We start from the raw sequence: 19,162 nt of genomic DNA, 5'->3' as shown, positions 1-19,162 counted from the left end.
GTCTCACTCTTGGCAGGAGAAAAAAAGAAACCCCAGAAATCCAGCAAAGCTGCTGGGGGACTCACTAGGTAGGGAAATTCAGCCTAAACAGAGAATTCTCCCTAACACCCCGCACTACAGTTTGCGTTTCTTACACTTTCCTCTCACAAAGAGTCTGTCAGTCACGGGGCACGCCTGGGTGTTCCTCGAATATTTCCTCGAAAAAACACAACTGAAGCCAACGGGCGTGTCGCAAGCTATTTATAATAACCGTGACACGGTATGGAGCCCGTCGAGGGACATCGACACCACGACCTCGTGCACAGCGCCCTCTGCCGAAAATGTTTTGCCGAAGCACCGAAGCTGGCGAATACGAATATCACAAGATGAGGAATACGTGGGAGGAACATCCAGTCGAAAGAACGTTACAGTTGGTAAGTAACTTGTTCATCTATTGAATGTACTTCCTTGTGCCAAAAAGATCTCATGATGCGCCCTGTCTTAGATCTGCGCCTTGCAAACACCTATGTCAAGCCACAGAAATTCTGCATGACAACGCTACAGGAAGTTATCCCATTGCTAAAGCGGGGGGACTACATGGCAACCTCGGATATGAAAGATGCATACTTTCATATTTCAATGTTCCCAGCGCACAGAAGATTACGTTTCAAGATAGCAACCCAGCACTACCAATTCAAGGTGCTACCCTTCGGCATACTCCAAGGGTATTCACCAATGTACTGGCGGTGGTGGCGGTGCACCTATGCAGGGAGTAAACCCCAGTGTACCCTTACTTGGCCGACTGGCTGAGCACAGGGGAGAATCCCCAAATTTGCAAGCAAAATACCCAAACAACGATCAATCTACTTTTTCAATTGGGTTTCTCAATCAACGAGAAAAAGTCAAGCCTTGTACCAAACAAGACCAAACAGTTCCTAGGAGCTATCATAAAAACAGAAGAGGGCCTAGTCTTTCCATCAAAGGAAAGAGTACAAAACCTACTGCTGCAAATACCTCAGTATCTAGCCGGTCGCCAGATAACCGTACGCAAAGCAATGCTTTTGCTCGGAATTATGGCATTATGCAATTATCTGATCCCACACGCTTGATTGTGCATGCGCCCATTGAAAGAGTGTTTGGCAAACAGTGGTCTCAGGCAAGCGGTCAGTGGGACGATCTAGTGGTTGTTTCGCCAAACCCTAGTTCAGTGCTGTGGACAAATAAAAACCTGTTGAAGGGAAAACCCTTGCACGACCTGGCGGTGCAAGCGATTGTCACAACAGACTCATCACTCACCGGTTGGGGGACCCATTATTTTCATCTCACAGCGCATGGTCTGTGAACTCAAATCTCAGCACAGAACCACATCAACCTACTGGAACTTCTAGCAGTGCTCAAAGCGTTACAAGCCTTCCAAGCACACCTGACAAATCGGACAGTACAAATTCTCAGAGACTGCACCACTGCGAGGTTTTATATAAACAAGCAGGGGGCCACACATTCTCTAAGTCTGTCCAGGCTAGCACAAGAAAGATGGAAGTGGGCACTCAAGCGGAGCATGTTCCTAACTTCACATCATGTTCCAGGGGAATTCAATACTTTGGTGGACTCACTAAGCAGAGAATCCTCTACCAGAAGAGCACGAGTGGCAGCTCGACAAAAATATCTTAGACTACATTTTTACACTATGGGGCTATCCCCCGTTAGATTTGTTTGCAACAAGAGAAAACAAACAATGCCCAGACTTCGCATCCAGGTTTCCGCAACACAACTCCAAGGAGAACGCTGTGTGGATGAACTGGTCGGGGAAATGTGCCTATGCTCCCCCCACCCCCCACCCCCAACTCCCCTAATGAGCTGAGATGGGATGCACAGGAGTTCTCGTGGTTCACCAGAATAGCGGTGATAAAGATGACATTATTGCCCCGTTTTCTATACACAGTGCGTTTTCTCCCTATCAGGTTCCCAGCCCAGATGTTAAAAACACTGCAGGCGGAAATCCTCTTTTATTTGGCATACAAAAGACCAAAGTCCCTAGTGCTGTTTTTTTTCGGTCTCCACTGATGGGGGGCACAGCGGGGGGGCTGGGAGTGCCTGAGGTAAACCAATACGTGCTGGCAGCTCAACTGGCTCCAATGCTTTACTGGTCGGGGGACTGATCTGGAGCTGGTGTAAAATTCAGGGGTCACATCCATCCCATTTGTAGCGATACATTTCATGTGGGGGAAGGCGAACGGTTCAAGTACATCCAGAAAAGGCATTGGATTTCTGAGAGGGTGGTGAAAGAAGTGAGCACAAGGGCTCCCTTTAACGCCTATTGGAGGCGGTGGGGACCGGCCGATAGGCTCCCATACATGAACCGATGGGAAAGGGACCTGGGTATTCCCATCTTGGAGAAAGAATGGGGACAGATTTGGAAAATGGCTCTCATTGAAATGCATGACTATTAAGGAATCGGCTTATAAAATGTGCTATAGGTGGTACATGACCTGCATTGTATACATAGAATAAACTCTCCGTTCTCAAGTCTGTTCGAGAAAATGTGGGGCTACGGGTGACCTCAGACACGTGGCGGTTCTGCCCTAAAGCCAAGTTCTTTTGGAAGAAATATAGGGGCATATCAATGAGATGACGGGGGTGAATGTACCTGATTCGCCAGCAGTGATCTTGTTTTGTGCGATTGCAGAGGATTTATAAGCTGTAAGTGGGGCCACGGCGACTTTCATTACACATCTATTGACAGCCCGCCCAAGTTTGTAAAACTGAAGAGGGCCCGCTGTTGGCCTAGTGGTGGGTCAAGGTTTGGGGTGCCCTGGCAATGGAGAAGGTGTGAGCACTCGCCAGCGGGACCTATTAGAAGTTTCTTAAAGTTTGGTTTCCCTTTTACGAATTTGTCAAAGCTAGGAAACAGCATTTTCACAAACCAGGTTTGCTTAAAAGCTTCACCATATTGTAAACGTACGGGGAGAGCACTGTAAGGTACGGGGATTATTACATTGAATTGACGTGCTCCATAGATCTGATGCTAAATCATACTTATTTCGTTTTTTTGTTACTGGGTGGATTAACTGGTATTCAAATATAAAAATTGCACTGAGGAATGCAAGTTGACAGAGGGTTCTCTACTGCTTATTTCATATGTATGCCTTTTAACTTTGCTTTCTCAAAACGTATATCAAAATACACTGTGTCAAATTGCACAGGTATGCATTAATAAATCAAGGTTGAAGTTAATTAAACAATAATTCCTCTTTTATATTTGTTGCAGGTTTCTGAATGTGGATGGCCTGCCAGACGTGCACCCAATTTACAGAACCTTTACAGTATTTGCAAAAATATGCATTTGTGGTTGAAGCAAGACCAGAAAAATGTTTGCATTGTACACTGTCTTGTAAGTTTCTCTGTTTATTTATTGGGTATTTATAATGTGCCTATACGGCCAAATGGTGTTTCAAGGCGCATCAAGACAAGGCAGCGGGAGGTACAGGGAAGAAAAACAAAATAACGTTCCTACTAGGCCGTGAGACAATTCGGAGCCTGCAAGTGCAGTAACAGAAATGTGGAGAGAGAAGTGCAGGACGGGGAAGAAAGTGTAATGCTCAGGCGAGAGGGAGAAGGAGTGTACAGTAAGTGTAAGTGAACAGGTTCACTCGCACTTTTGAGGAGAGGGTGCACAAGGGAGTGCTTCAGGAGAAAAGGGAAGGAGCCCGTGGCAAGGAGTGATCGCAGAATCCAACAAGACTGGGGTACCGGAGGCAGTGCTGTCCTTGAAAGTTCTGGAGGAGCAAGGGAACCCAAGCTTGGATGAGAATCTAACAGAGCAGAGCCGCCCAGAGACCTCACCAGGTGATGCGGTAGAGGGAAAGGGAGAGAAAAGAAAGGACGGAGGGGCCAAGGGAGGCCTGAATGGTTGAGGGAGGAACACAAAGCCAACTTCCACACAACAGCAATGCAACCATCTAGATTAAAGTGTCCAGGATAAAGGGCAAAAGCCTAGGTTTCAACATACAGCAGAAAAGCATAAACACCTAGATGAGAGTAACCTGGATAGGGCCCAAGTGCCCGATATGGCCAACATACAATTGTGGGCGATGTGCAAACTAAAGCATTGGTACAGGGAGTAATAAGAGGTGGAACAGTTTAAAAGGCAGCAGTAAAGGCTGTTTGCTCCGCCTGCACCTTTCTTAACTTGTCTGTCGCTGTTAGTTGACGGCCGCGCGGCATGCTCCACCGCCGAAAACCTGCCAAACGCACTAGATGCTACTATAGAAGCGGTCCTTTGTCTCGGGCCCTTAGCCGAGGGGGCTGTCCTAGATACAAGACTTAAGATGGTCAGATGACCAATCTGGGTCAGCGGGAGGGCTGTGAGGCAGGTGGAAGGGCTGGCAGGGGAAGAACAGGGAAACAGGAGCACAAAGAAGTACGAAGCCTGCGCCGGGGCTATGCCAGAAGATTAAGGTTGATTTAAATCTCTGAATGGGGGAGGGAGAGAAGTTGCAGTACTCGCCCAAGGCAGCTGGATGGAAAATGCACACGGAAAACCATGGTCAGAGGCGCATAGTCAGAGGAGCAATCAGGGTCGTGGGAGCGGTGTCTTGTAAGTTTCTCTAATATTTGTTTTTTCAGTATGACGTCCTATCATCGACACCCGTTTTTTCGACAGGTGTTTTTCTGAACAATGGGGTGGGGGGGACGGAAAAGACATATATAAAGGGTTGGGTTGTGTCGGGAACAGTGAAAAAAAATAGGGGAGGAGGGAGGGCTGGAGGGTGAGGGGGAAACCCTCCAAACATTATTTAAAATAACATTTTGAATTGTTTTTTTTCTGCAAAACACCCGTCGAAGAAATGGGTGTCGATAATATCACATAGAACAGTTTTTTCTAATTCTAATGTGAAGAAATTAACATCTGCTGTTCTATCACTTAACTGTTTCTCAAAGTTTAGTACTGTTAGAGCAGGGTACTGAAAGCCTGGTCATTGAGCTCTAATCGCACCAGATTTTCCAGATAACCACAGACTATCTAAATGGCCTGAATTTAAATTTGCAATATTCAAATGTAGTATGCGCTTATCATGAAAATCTGCTGAGTGTCTTTTGGGGCATGGAAAAGGAAATTGGTTATTTATATGTGGTTTACATTGTAGTGTCCAAACAGCAAACACAGCACAGTTCTCATCCTGCAACTGCCCCTCTACCGTGACATACTCACGTAGTATGTGGGTTGGCACATTGAGTTGGCATGCATACTTTTTCCAATTTGTTCTCAGATTCAACATTTTCTACCGTTTTTCATGAAGTCCACTATTTTGCAAATTGAGCCCACCATGGTGCAATCAGCTTCTGCAGCTGCAACATTTTCCACAAAAAAAACTGGCTCTTGTTGCAGATTTTCACCAGTGGCGTCCACTTTGTGGCAGGTGGACTGACCGGTCCCCCTGAAGCCCCTTCATCCAGCCCTCCAAATGGATAGTGAAGACTTTCCATAAAAACTTTCAGGGAAGTCTTGATTCAGACATGGAGGCGAGCATTATACTACTTTGTTTTATTGCTAAACTCAAGCAGCCAAACTTTAGCAAAGAGAATGTCTTCTTTCACAAATTCAGTAACTTCTTTGCTACAACTCTAATGAAAAACTACATTTGCCAAAATGTCTGTCCCTCTCGTAGTTTCTGGCCCAGCACACGTGACTCTCTTACACCTATCGTCTGAGTCCTGATCCTGCCTACTCTCAGGACTTCCTGTCTTCATCTTCTTTCGTAGCTGCGTTATCTGCCGCAACTTGACGAGAAGAACCAAGAAACTGCCACTACGTCTCTGAGCTCCCTCAACCTCTCGCCCTTTCTGCTTGACTTGGCCTCCGAACCTGCCGGCAAGAAATAACGACATTAGGGGCGGGTATCAGTGATCAAGGTCTTATTGTCATTCTAAACAGTCTATACAGTACTGCATTGTAAACCCATCCACAAACAGTGCATTGATTAGCCATATCATAACTCCCCTTCATTGACCTTCACACCATGCCATGACGATACAACAATCAGAAAAGCATCAGACACAGTGTACAAGGGTGGGAATAATTCTTGCATACGTGTCTTCAATGGAACCAAGGCTTCCTGAAAGTTATTGTGGAAAATCTTCATTCTGTGTCAAAACCAAAGGCAAGCATTATGCGTGTTTAAAACTTACTCGCCACCAAAGAAGACGGCTGTTAAATAGGTTTGAGATTAAAAAAAATCTCTAAAGAACGATTCACCGGGTCAATCGAATGTCTTCATAGCTCCTGCCTAAAATGCTTTCTAGGCCATTGCTCCTCTGACCAAGTGTGCTCCAAATCAGGAAAGATCCACTCCTGCTTCTGCTAGGGCCCTTCTGACCCCTCAGGCTAGTGTTGCAGATAAGATAGCTTTCTGAGGCTTCTTCACTTCTATCAGAAGTAGCCCCATGGGGCCTAACCAGATTGCTTCGGTTGCTGCTTCATATGCCTTGTGACGGCACACAACACCTAACTTTGGTTGGTTGTGAAAGACGGGAAAATACATCACCTCAGTTACATTAGATGTGCCTACTTGTATGAAATGCTAGGCCATTTGGGTAATAAACTCTCCCGGCCAAGTCTTAAAAAAAAAAAAAATGTTTTAAACCTTTTTTATTACTGCCATATACAGTACAGCAGAGACAACCGGGGATCTAGCAAATATAATTTCACACAGATAGATACATAATATCAAGCCACAAATGATATGCAGGTTTGTGTTTACTGGCATCATCCATGCAGGTCGAGCATACAGTGTAGGTAATTTTAGACTTAATCTGTGGAGGCAACAACAGACAAAGTTCGGAACGCCCTCCAAATATTTCATGGTCTTGATGAGCAAAGGAAGGTATAAATGTTAAGGTCTTGAGTCCTGCACTCAGGTCATTGCTGTCAGCCATTCCTTTCACCAAAGGTGTTTTTTATTGTCCTTCCACTTCAGCAGAATGGATCTTTTCACAAACCATACAGCTTGTGTTCACAAAAGCACAGTGAACTTTACTCTGGACATGTGACCATATACCAAAAAGCACCCCTAGTGTGCTTTGTTCCAGCGGGGACCCCACCACTACGGTCAACGTGTCTAAGAATTTATCCCAAAAAGTATTAAGCTGGAGGCAGGCCCAGAACATGTGTAGATGTGGGTGTGATGACATCTTGGGCAGTAGTGCTTCACTGGCTGGGACATCTTGGACAGTCTGACGGACGTGCAATATAATCTATTCAGTAGTTTAAATTGCATAAACTTGAATATGAAGTTTATTGATACTTTCCTAGTATGTATGCACATGCTTCGTCATTGGTTGTCAGTAAGGTCAATGCCCAACTCACGGGACCACCCACTGCTTGCTTGCGGGGTGGGGAGTGCCGTTTTGTCCATGATTTTATAAAGCGAGGAGAGGATGTGTCTGCAATCCCCAGAGTTGGCAATGTAGACTAGTGTGGTTGTCTCAGGGGGCTCGCTGGGGTATTCAGGCCATCTAGCTGAGACTGCCGCGCGGACCCTGTAGTATTGGAGACGCTCCCCACCCGCTCTCCTATGTCCGACTTTCCAAGTGGAAGGTGTGATCAACTTCCCGTCAGGAAATAGATCTGCTAGGGCACTTTATCCCAGTTCTTTCCACCTCGTCTGAACTGCTCTATCCCACATTGGCTCAGGGATTTTCCACAGGGGGATCCACCGATAATATGGGCGGTCTGCACCAGAAAGGGTGAATATTGTCCGCCATGCATGCAGTGTGGCGGCACCGTATCATATGGGCAGTCATCTTTATACTGTTGGTATATCCGAGTTACCTGCCGCTAACGCTTCCAATTTGACATGGGGGGGTGGGTTGTTCCAGAGGGTACCACAATTTAGCGAATTGTGCTTGGGCGGCCGTCTAGTATAGTTCCAGATTTTGGGCCGTGTACCCCCCTTTCTCGTATGGTAATGTCATCTCCACCCGTTTATTCCGAGCTGCACCCGAATGCCACAAGAATTGTGCGAGGATCCTGTGTATTTTGCCAAAGTAGGGTTTACCTGGCCAGACAGGGACGTTAGCTAATGTGTATAACATCTTAGGGAGCAATGTAATTTTGATTAGTGAGAGTTTAGCGGCTGGGGACAGCGGGAGGGACTTCATCTGTTAAGTTTCGACTCTGGGTGGGTTTTAATTGCGTCATAGTTGTTGTGGAGTAGGGAGGGCTTAGTCCTAGACATCACCACCCCAAGTATTTTATATGGTCGGGAGACCATCAAAGCGGAAGGGCTCCCCAACAGTCTTGGGTAGCATTAGTCAATGGGAATATTTTCAATTTGGAAAATTTGATTGTGAAACCGGAGTACTCACCAATCCGTTTGATATCAAGGATGGGATCTAGGTTTGTGTAGTGGTCTCGGACAGAAAGCATCACATCATCAGCATAAGATAAAATTCTGGGAGAGCCTGCGAGGCGGACCCCACGTCGGCAGTGATGCTTCCTGATAAATTCCACCATGGGCTCAATAGCCAGGGCAAAAGGGATAGAGAGGGGGCAACCCTGTCGAGTGCCCCTTCCTATTTGGAATGGCTCAGATTTACATGAATTAACCAGAACTTTGGGGAGTGACTGTGGGTATAGTAACAAGATATATCAAACCATTTTCGGTCCCGGTCCCATTCTCTCTAGGGTTACCAGTAGGAATTCTCATGATACCTTGTCGAAGGCTTTTTGTGCATCGATGGTTACCACCACTGCCTTAGCACCAGGTCTATTTTGGCCATAGTATTAAACAAACGCCTGATATTTTGCGCTGTGGGTCCCCCGGGGATGAATCTGGCCTGTTCAGGGTGGACTAGGTGTGGCATCAACTGGAGGGGGCGGTTAGCCAGTACCTTGGCACAGATTTTAGTGTCGGAATTGATAAGGGACAGAGGTCTGTGTGAGCCGCATTCATTGCTGGGTTTACCTGGTTTTAGGAGAACCGTTATTACGGCCTTACAAAGTGACTTGGGCAAAAGGGATTCCCACAAGGATTCCTCCGACACCAGCAATAGGTTGTGGTCCGCATTGGTGCCTATTCCTGGTAAAACTGACGTCAGGCTGTAGTGAGCTTTCCCTTTGGGTAAGGTGGCAATGACTGCCATAATTTCTTCTGTGTAACAGGGTCCTCTAGTTTTTCCCTGGCCTGGGCACTGAGACAGGATAAAGGGGTTTTCTGAAGTAATCAGTTTATGGCCTGTTCACCACGATCAGCAGTATATAGTGTTCTTTAAAAATCACAAAATATCCCGACTACCTCCTCATCTGACCATTTAGTGTTTCCCTGCCCGTCCAAGATGCAGTCTGCCTGCGATCTCCCCCTCTCAGCCTGGACCACTCTCACTAGTTTCCTCCCCTGTCTGACCCCTTCTCCATACTTCCTGGCCGCTTGCGGTCAGGGGAAGTACTGTCCTCTCTAGTGGCGTGGGTATAAAATGTATCCAGTTCCGCACATATTTGTGCTAGCACCGTGGGGTCAGAGGAACGGGAGTATTCTATTTCAAGGCTCTTCAGAGTCCTTTTGAAATTCTCAAGGTCCCTTCTAATAATTTTAAGAAACCCAGCCTCCCTTGATATCGCCATCCCCCTGATGTATACTTTGATGGCTTGCCATCTAATGGCGTGAGATCTGGAGTCTGCAGTGTTGCAGGCAAAGTAGGTCTCGATGTCTGCTTTGATACCTGCTCGGAAAACAATGTCTGCTAACATGGTGGGTTTGAATCTCCATGTGCAACCAGTATGTTTGTCCCCTAGCTTTAATGATAACACAACCGGGGAATGTTCAGAAAGTGTACATGGCCTGATGTCAACCTCCAGCGCTCTCCCCATTAGTAAAAAGTGTATTCCCTCAACTGTGGATGTGTTGTACGCCATGCGTCTTTTAGGTCAAGTGATTGTACTAGGGACAGCAGTCGGCGTGAGGATCTGGAGAGGGGTCGAGGAGCAGCTGTTGTCCTGTCTAGTGAGCGATCTAGGATCAGGTTCATGTCCCTGCCCCAGACCTGAGGCACGCCGTAGCATCCCGACAGGAGTGCCACTAAGTGGTCCAAGAACTCCGGTGAGTAAATGTTGGGGCAGCAAGTGTTTACGAGTATCCTTTCCATCCCCTCCAGTTGCAATGGACCACCAGGTACCTCTCTTCAGGGTCAATATGTGCCTTCTTTGGACACATTTTAAGGATTTATGTATGAGTTTCATAATCAGCTGATTTGTTTAAGAAATTCTGATTATGGAAATTGAGCTTATGAAATTCTGTATTTAGTTTTTTGTATTTAGTCTCCTTGTTTTATCGTGATTTATTATGTGTAAAGTTTTCTTTGTAAAACTGTATCACATCAAATAAATAAGTATCATAACCCCCTGGACTGAGTCGAGTAGGTAGTGCAGTATCTGTTTTTTCCCCACGCGAGGGCCACGCTGCGGCATGTGCCCTCTTTGGTAAAGTTCCCTAGGCCTTGGATATTCCAACTAAGTAACCTCATCTGCTGCTCTATAGCTTTGTGATAACTAATAGCATATCTTTTATGACATACTCGTACCACTTGTTATGTATTTGTATTTTGTATTTGTATCTATTATGTTTATATAGCGCTTTACTCCAAAACGCTGTACATTTTAACAACGGGATACGTATAACATTACAACAGTAGAAGCAATTTACAATTATGAATCGGACCAACAAAACAGTAAGTAGAGAAATTAAACTGAAAGGGAAGAGGGAGAGTAGTGAATTAGAACTGAGAGGGAAGAGGGAGGGGTGAGGAGGAGATGGAGGAGGGAAACAGACGGGGGGATAAGGGCGAGAATGGGGTGGGTGGGGGAGAAAGGGGAGGGAGATGATCATGGGGAAAAGACAAAGGAAGGAGGGGGAGCAAGAAGGGGGGGGGTTTCATGGCGGGGGATGGAGAAGGAGAGATTTAAGGGAGGTGTGGAAGGAGGAGAAGTTAAGTATAGAGCGGATTGAGAGAGGTAAGGAGTTCCAGTGCAGGGGGGCTAGGAGCTGGAAGGAGCGGAAAAGGGAGGGAGCACAATGCATGCCCATATGTGATGTTTACCCAGACTCTCTGTGTGCCTAATCACCAGATTTTGGATAGCTTTCTCCCTCCAGTTCCCTTGTACTGCGCAACAGGCGCTCGTATTTCCCCCAGGCCCAGAGTGGAACCAGAAGCATGTCTCCCTCCCCCCACCCTCGCTGCCTCCCCCAACCCAGCAGTGCCCGGAACAAGAGCTTTAGTCGCGCAGGATATAGCATGGCATATTGAATGTTTTTCTCGCTGAACATTTTCTTTACACCTTTAAACTGGTGACTTTCTTGTTGCACCGCCATAGAGAATTAGTGGAAGATCCAGATGGTTTGGGAGCAAAGACACAGTTCCTTCTTTTCACGGACCAGCCAGAGGAGATGATCTCTGTCACGATAACTCAGAATGTTTGCAATGATGGGTCTGTTCGAATCGCATTGACGCCACATTAGCCGTATTATCGTCCAGTTTCTCGTGTACCCCAGTAAAATCGTTCACCATTGTTTCCATCATGTTTGTGAGGTCGGGTGCGAGTGGGAGAGCGGGGGACGGGAGGGTCAGGTCTGGTTACGCTTGGCTCTTCTGCCCTGGTTCCGACCGGGGGGAGGGGTCGATCTTGTGAATTTGTCCATGGCGCCAGACTTTTTACCCCCTCCGAATCCTTTAGTCATAATTGGCCATGAAAGTCTGAATGGGGGTGGCTGGCAGCTTGTGGGGTCCAAGACTCGCTCCAACGTATATTAAGGAGCTGTAAATCTCCCCTCTTCTCGGCTGGATATTGCAATCTCTAGGGTGGCATTCCTCTGACTCCCCCTGAGGGTGCAGTGGATCTCGTGGCGATGGTTCAGTGGTGGCACTCCAATGTACATACAGACTTACTACCCAGCAGTGCTGGGTTTTTCAAGTTTTTAATTGTGATGCTTGGTGGGTAGCCAGCAAGATACTTCCTGCTGCAGCAAACCGGCGGGGGTCAGGAATCACCAGACCACCAACCCAAAACCAGTGTGCCGCGCCCGTGCAGGCTTTTGAGAATATGTGGTATGGCTTCTTTACAATGGGAGCTGAGGCAGTCTAGGGTGGTGTCTATAGTACCAATGTTGCAGTATTACTCGTCGTGGCAAGCCTGCTCTGGCTCTTACTTGCCACCCTGATAACTGCACGCGGCCCTGGCCAGCCCCACAGCGCCCGGCTCCCTCTGCTCCGCCGGTGCCTTCACTGCTCCCGGCCCGGGAGAACAGCCGGCAATGTGGCTCCTCCGCTCGAGGCCGTAGATGACGGTGTGCTGCAATGCGTCCCCCACACCAGGCCACTATGCCCAAGGATTGGGGGTGTAGATAGGCGTGCCGCAGGGCGTCACCAGTGTCTTTCCTTGCAACAGGTATTATGCTGCGTCCCATGCACCATCACTCATCCCTCACACCAGGGAGGCGGCCTCCAGGGGCTGCAGGATGGGGAGGCAGCCCCCGCCCCTCCTCTGCGAAACGGGTCCCGACGGTGGTGTGTGGACCCCCCGGCAGGGGTCGATGCAAATGTTGATTTCCTGTGCATTGCTGGGACCCGGGATGTTTCGGTTGCCGCACCACGCAGGGTCTAGTACTGTGCAGGCTGGGCTGCGCACGCTTCCACCCTTGGCGCGGGCCGGACCAAAAACACAGCAGGCTGCTGCTCAGCGATCGTTGTCTCCCAATGTCTGTGTCCCGGACCAGCATCTCACCAGCACCCAGCCAAGTCAGGCATATAATTTTAATCTCGATCTGGGGTCTTATGTCGACGCTACATCAATGGATGTAACGCCGTATCACAGAGCTCCTGGGCTAGGCATCCATGTACTTGGCTGCACATCTATAGGCATTTCTCCTTCTGCAGGCTAAACCTTGCTCTAAGAGTGCTGCTATAAAATTTAGAACTGATGCTAGCGGGGCTGAAACTAGATGGGTACCTCATCCCACACACCAGTGTGCCCAAGTCTCCTAGGACTTTGCATAGCATTTGGAAGTTGAGGGGCCCCAGCTATCTCTGATAAGGCTGACCGCCTTAGTAGAAATACCGGACAGTCTCCACTGGGACCTTAAATCCACCATGCTGGTAGGGTTAGAATCCCGCTCAGAATCGGAGGCTGATGCTTCTCCTGAGGAATGGACAGGAGACACAGCGATGCTATCAGGATCTGCTCTGCCTGATCCCGACGTTCCTTCGCCAGGGTCCTTGCAATGCGGTTCAACTGCAGGAATGCATAGTTCATCCCCTGGTCCCAGGATTACAGAAATGCATCAGACGTCTTTGCCACAGGATCTGGCTTCCAACTGAAAAAGTCTGGAAGCTGGGGATCCACACTCAGCAGACCTCACTTCTGTTGTAGCCGCAGAAAGACCACCCTGTGTAGATTCCAGTCGTCGTAATCTGCTTCCCCTTGTACAGAGATTTTAGTACCACTTAGCGGTAGAATGATAACAACATAGTTATCGTTTTTATAATTATGATTGTTCTTTTATAATGCGCTTAATACCAGCTGGTGGTTTCTGAGTGTGGGATTGGGATTCAACTCGTGTTGCGCTGATTTGGTGTGCTTCCAAGACAAACGTGTTGCCCCTTAGCTGGTAAAGATTGCAAACCTAAACCATGCAGCATAAGGCCTTGTGGGGAAGGTACAGGGGAGATTTCTAGTGGATTGTGGCCTCCCACAGATTCCTTATCTTAGATATATTCACCTGTATAGCAGCACTCTTGGAAACTTTTTCCCAGCAGAAGGCGCCGTGCGACCTGGCGTTGAGGATCCTCTAGTCATTGGCTTCTAGAGCGGATGTGACCCTGACATCTGTATAAATGGCACACATGTAACACTTTTAGACTATGTAGACTCTGAAACATTTGTGTTTTTAAAAAGTGCTGTTTGTGGCACTAAAATGACGATAACCCCTTTCGCCCGCCACACAGAAATTGTCTGTAGCGCCTTGGTTCTGACCATGTTGTGGCGGACTGCGGCTCATACCAAGACATCACGCCAAAAAAGGAGAGACCCTCCAAATTGTCCCTTGGTCATTCGACTTCAAAGTCGCTGAATACGACCGTGTCAAAATGCAAACCTGACAGTCAAAATCCCTACATCTGAAAAAACACCAGAGATGGAGAGGAAACAGTCAAAGAAGCACCATAAGAGATCTCAATCAAGGAGCGACTCCTGCCATTCCACATTGAAGAAGAAGAAAAGGAGGAGACGCATGTCCACGGTTTCATCACCAGAAAAACAGGTACGCATCCCTTCTAAAACCGCTTCAGCAAAAAAAAGTGGGAAGAATTTTGCAAGTTTTTGAGGAGGGTGGGGGGGGGGTCTGCCCGTTACTATTCCTCTGAGAAGAAGACCATCGAGCGCACTGAAGCCATCAGGGACTCGGTACACCAACCTCCTTGTGGGCCGAAAAGCCCGGGGGTGGTGAGATTTTCGACAAATGTTTGAGGATAGGCGACAAAACGGATATCTTGGTCTGCTGCCACATTCTCGAAGGACTGTTCGGTGTCGATAGTCGAGGACACCTCAGCTTCTAGGTTCGCACCAAAGTCAAGCAAGGACTTTATCCTCCTTTCAGGGTATCTTCGAAGATGAATCGGTTCCCTTTGAGTTCGAACCTATGGGTTACCTCGACTGCCCGAGGAGTTTCAGGTTGAGGAAAAAAGACTGCCTGATCTGGCCTCCATTTGGCATGATGCAAGTGGCCTAGACACCTCCTTTAAGGTAGAATTTCCTCAAGGAGATTCAAGGGCACAAATGTTGAACCTCTCCTTTCCTTACACAATGCCATTAAAAATCCCCTCTTGGAGCTATGGAAAGCTCCCTACTTAAGGGCCAGCAGTCCACAAGGATTTTGCTAGGAAGTAAAGACCAGCTTCCTCCGACCCAGAAGTTCCTCACCAGACACCCATCACACACCATTCCGGTGGTACAGGCAGCCACTGTTGGCAACAACACAAGCACCTATCCTCCTTTACCCCCAGATAGGAATGACAAAAGATATGATGCTCTGGCTAAAAAGCCCTTGCCTCAGGCCACATGGTTCTTAAGGCAGTTAACACCTCTTGTGCACTAGTCAAATACACACATCTTATGGTCTAACTGCTGAGGCTACAGCGAACATCCCTAAAGGGGAAATGAGGATGGCTTCTTCAACATTGTGGAAGATGGGAAAGACGCTATGCGCCAAGCCCTACAGTCAGGACACTACATGGCTGACTGTTTCGTAAGATCCATGGTGGCGAGTTCCGTAATGCACCGGACTCCGAAAATCAGGCTTTGCGAAGGACATATAGGCAAGATGCCTTTTGATGGGTCACACTTATTTGGACCAAAGGCAGAACGCCTTGAGAAACGCGGCAGTGAGACAGCCTGCTCAAACCGCCTCACAATGGAGAGGTAAGCCGTTTCAGTAATATAACTATTGGCAAAAACAAAAGCAAACCACCGCCCGCCAAGGTCAAAGATGTTTCTCTTGACCTTCAAGAGGTAGATGCGGTAAAACACAGACCACTTCCCCTTTGTCCCCTCAAGTGCCACCCTGCCGCAAAACCTTTTTGACGTCTGCCATTCTATGCCACTAGGGGGGTGTCTCTCGCACCATTTTCAGGGATGGTGCAGAACTACATGGGCACAGCAGGTAATCTTCCAAGGCTACTGCCTCCCCTTTTCAAGGCACCCACCAGATTTCCCCCCCACGCCCCCACGTCCTGATCACCACCTGTTCCAGTTTTCCTCTCTTCTGGAGAAGGGTACCATAGAGTTGGTACCAATACAGGAAAGGAACAGGGGTTGTTATTCCCATTTTATTTTGGTCCCAAAAAAGAACGGATGTCTGTGACCCATCTTGGACCTGAGGAGCTTGAACAAGTTCCTCAGAAAGGACACGTTCAAGATGCTAATTCTCTTACAGATCCTCCAGTCCTTGGAAAATCAGGATTGGTTGGTGTCACTCAACCTATAGGACACTGTCATGTGCCAATTCATCCAGCACAGGAACTACCTGAGACCAGTCCTAGGCAATGTTGACTACCAGTTTCGAGTTCTGCCTTTTGGGTTTACCTCCGCCCGAGGGTCTTCAAGCTGTTGGTGGTAGTGACACCTAGTCTCAGGAAAGGGTTATGATGAATCCAATAGTAATCACGGATTCCCCGGTGGGACCCTGGGAGCAGTTACATGAGGGAGGATTACATGGAGTAGACAACTACTGGCGAGATGTTATGACTTCATTGGAGGAGTTGGTGTCTCCCCCCACCCCCTTCCCATGAGAGACCCCCTGAGCCCCAAGACCCAAATGGCCCACTGTCAGACAACTATTCCCCCCTGTAGAAGAAGTCAAGAAACACTTTGCCTACATCATTTTAGTCAGGCCCCCATTTTCCACCCAAACACCCATGACTCACACATAATACCTTTTGTTCGTCTTGTGCCTTTGTTAAATCCAGGAAAAAAGCCATGTAAGAGTTAAGAGTCCAAAAGTCTTTAATATTGATGTGGCTTTTTTTTGACGTTTGTGAGAAAAACCTTGCAGGAGTAAAAAGCCACAAGGAAGTTATGGATTTCAATTCCCGTTACCACTCAGCAATTGAGATGAGGATGACAAGGGAGTTTGTGAGGTGACAGGAACTCATAGTATAACACGCAGACTTGTTTTTCCAAACCTGCAATCAGCAGGACATTTTTGAAATGGCAACCACACTATGGATAAGAGTACAGCTGCAGGTGCAGCGAGCCGTGCAGAAGGAGACTTTGCCAGCCATGCCCGGGCTCCTATATGCGAGGAACACAGAGAGAGCTGATGAAGCAGAGAATGCTGCTGAGACGAGGAGAGAAGAGATGCTGCGAGTGAGCAGGAAGAGCCGTGGAGCCGGGAGCAGTGCAGAAGCTCCTGGAGGTTTGGTCGATCAATTAGGCAACAGACTTCATCCCAGGCTGAGGAAAGCTGGTGTGTGACCGAGGAGCTGCACTGGGCATTGGGGGAGCATCCTCCCACTCCAACCTGTAAGGCAGAAGGAGAAGCCATAATGCAGAGGCGCAAGCAACTTCTGAGATGCTTGAAAAAACTGCAGAGTCTGCCCAAAGCAGCTGGGGACCCCGGGACGTTCTGACAAGCGCTTCAGCAAGTGATTGCTAATGCAGAAAATATACAAAGGCCATGTTTGTTTGAATGTTGCCAAGGCAAAGTAGAAAATCAAAATTCAATGAGAAGGTTTGAATGCAGCCAAGACTAAGTATAAAGGCATTCCCCAATGCAATACAGAAGCATGAGCTGCCGATGTGGAGGAAAGTTTGAGCAAGTATATTTGAATAAAGTATTTCCACAGATGGATATACCAAGCAGCACATGGTATCTGCTATATCAAGGGACTGTGAATCACATAAGATGTCCTGGCAGGTGAGTATTGTTAAGACGGATTTCTGAACTCTGTCCTGGAGGGGTAAAGGTTCAGAAGGCCAACCTAGTTTCTTGAAACAGGTTAACCTCTGGACAAGCCAGACCAATCAAGGTAGCGATCGCGGCGGTCAAGACTAGGTCTCAAGAGGGGTGAGAGTGACTGAAAGCCCGCAATGAGCACACAAAGCAAGGACACTTACAAATTACTCCAAGCAGGTGTTATATTAAAAATATATACACATTTATCACAAGGCCTTTGTAACATTGACCGTAGCGAGAAATCACAATAAAACTCAAGTAAACCAACACATACCAAACCAATACAATATATATACAAATACAAACGAGTCTAACGAGTTAGACGCACGAAATGTGTAGACCACCTAGATGGGGGGGGGGAAACAGGCAGTGCGAATAATAATTAGACCCAGTACGCCTTGAGAGGCACCTAACTAAAAGGAAGTCCAAGCCCTACGAAGAGTGGAGCCTTGTGCTCAAAAGTACCTGCACACGCTGGTGCCAACGGGCCAAAAGGGGAGTCTCTTCGAGGGAATCAGGCAGATAAGTTCGGTGAACAAATGAAGATGAACAGAGCTGCGCTACTCAAGTGCAGCCTCACTGTGGGCAGAAGCAGAGCGCGAGTACGGAAAGGCATGCTGTTAGACACAGCGGGGGAAAGCTATGGGGTCCTGCAGGAGGGCGACCAGTTCCTAGCGATGCTACTCAGCGGTCCCCGATGCAAGCAGACCCAGGCTTCTCTGCGTCAGTTTCAGTGCTGGCAGGTTCAGATACGAGCAGGGGACGTCTCAGCGTCGTGTAGATTCAGCAGCAGCAGAAGTTGAGTTGAGGACGTCCCAAACGCAGTGAACCCGCACAGTTTGTTACCACAGCAGGGCAACGGAGCGGCTGTGTGTATTTCAGCCAAATGTACACTACTCACTTCAGACCTGGGAATGCCAAGTGTACGAATCGTGTGAGAGTGACAAGGGCTCGTAATACAACACAACCTGACGGCGGTTACAGAGCAAGACTCCTGGGTAGGCTGGTCAGTCTGCTGGATGGCCCAGAGACACTTCCGAAGGCTTACGTGCGGGAGATGGTGAAGATGCCGAGAATAGTTGTTCCCACTATTCCAAGGGTCGAAGTACCAGTACAGGCCTTCTCGTTCGATCAGAGGTAGAGAGGGTTTCACCAAGCGACAGCAGTGCAGAGGAGCAGTCCTTCAGCGGGTCACCAGCGATTCCTCGGTTCAGCCTCGTGGTTGCAGGATACTTGGCTCCTGTATTCCTTTGTTCGTGAGAACTCAGGAGATCGACATGGTAGTGGTGTTTCCAGCCCCCTCTTATCCACGGTTCCCTTCGTGCCAAAACGGAGGGGACCCAATGGGAGATCTGCTCACAAAACACTCACACCATACGTGGACCTATCACGGACCACGGAGGTCCCAGGCATTCACACCACGCTAGGCTCGCTGGCACCCAGGATGTGTATTGGGACCAGACATCCCAGCCCACACCCTGGAGGCACACACAAGGCCTGTAGAAGCCCGTGAAAGCATCTGTGTTTCGCGGGAAAGTACATGCCCAAATAAGGAAGGCCCCCGAGTCGGCTCGACCTGGGGAAAGTGAAGGGGGCAAGACAGTCAGCGGACAGGACAACGAGCCTCGTGGTCTGGCCATTTTGGGAGCCAGGCCACCATTTTGGGCTAAGCGCGGGAAACG

At 48.1% G+C, this 19,162-nt stretch overlaps 1 protein-coding gene across 1 annotated transcript in view; it reads left to right on the top strand.

The window, feature by feature from the left end:
- Positions 1 to 19,162, top strand: part of GAK (cyclin G associated kinase) — a 2,243,070-nt gene that overhangs the window by 842,383 nt on the left and 1,381,525 nt on the right. Inside the window, exon 14 of the mRNA XM_069626358.1 lies at positions 3,248 to 3,370. Within this exon, the coding sequence (XP_069482459.1) occupies positions 3,248 to 3,370 (123 nt within the window). The remainder of the gene's footprint in view (positions 1 to 3,247; positions 3,371 to 19,162) is intronic.

Source organism: Ambystoma mexicanum, chromosome 6p, assembly GCF_040938575.1.
Source record: "Ambystoma mexicanum isolate Mex_15411 chromosome 6p, UKY_AmexF1_1, whole genome shotgun sequence".
Classification (NCBI taxonomy): domain Eukaryota; kingdom Metazoa; phylum Chordata; class Amphibia; order Caudata; family Ambystomatidae; genus Ambystoma; species Ambystoma mexicanum.
This window is presented reverse-complemented; position numbering and strand designations above follow the sequence as displayed.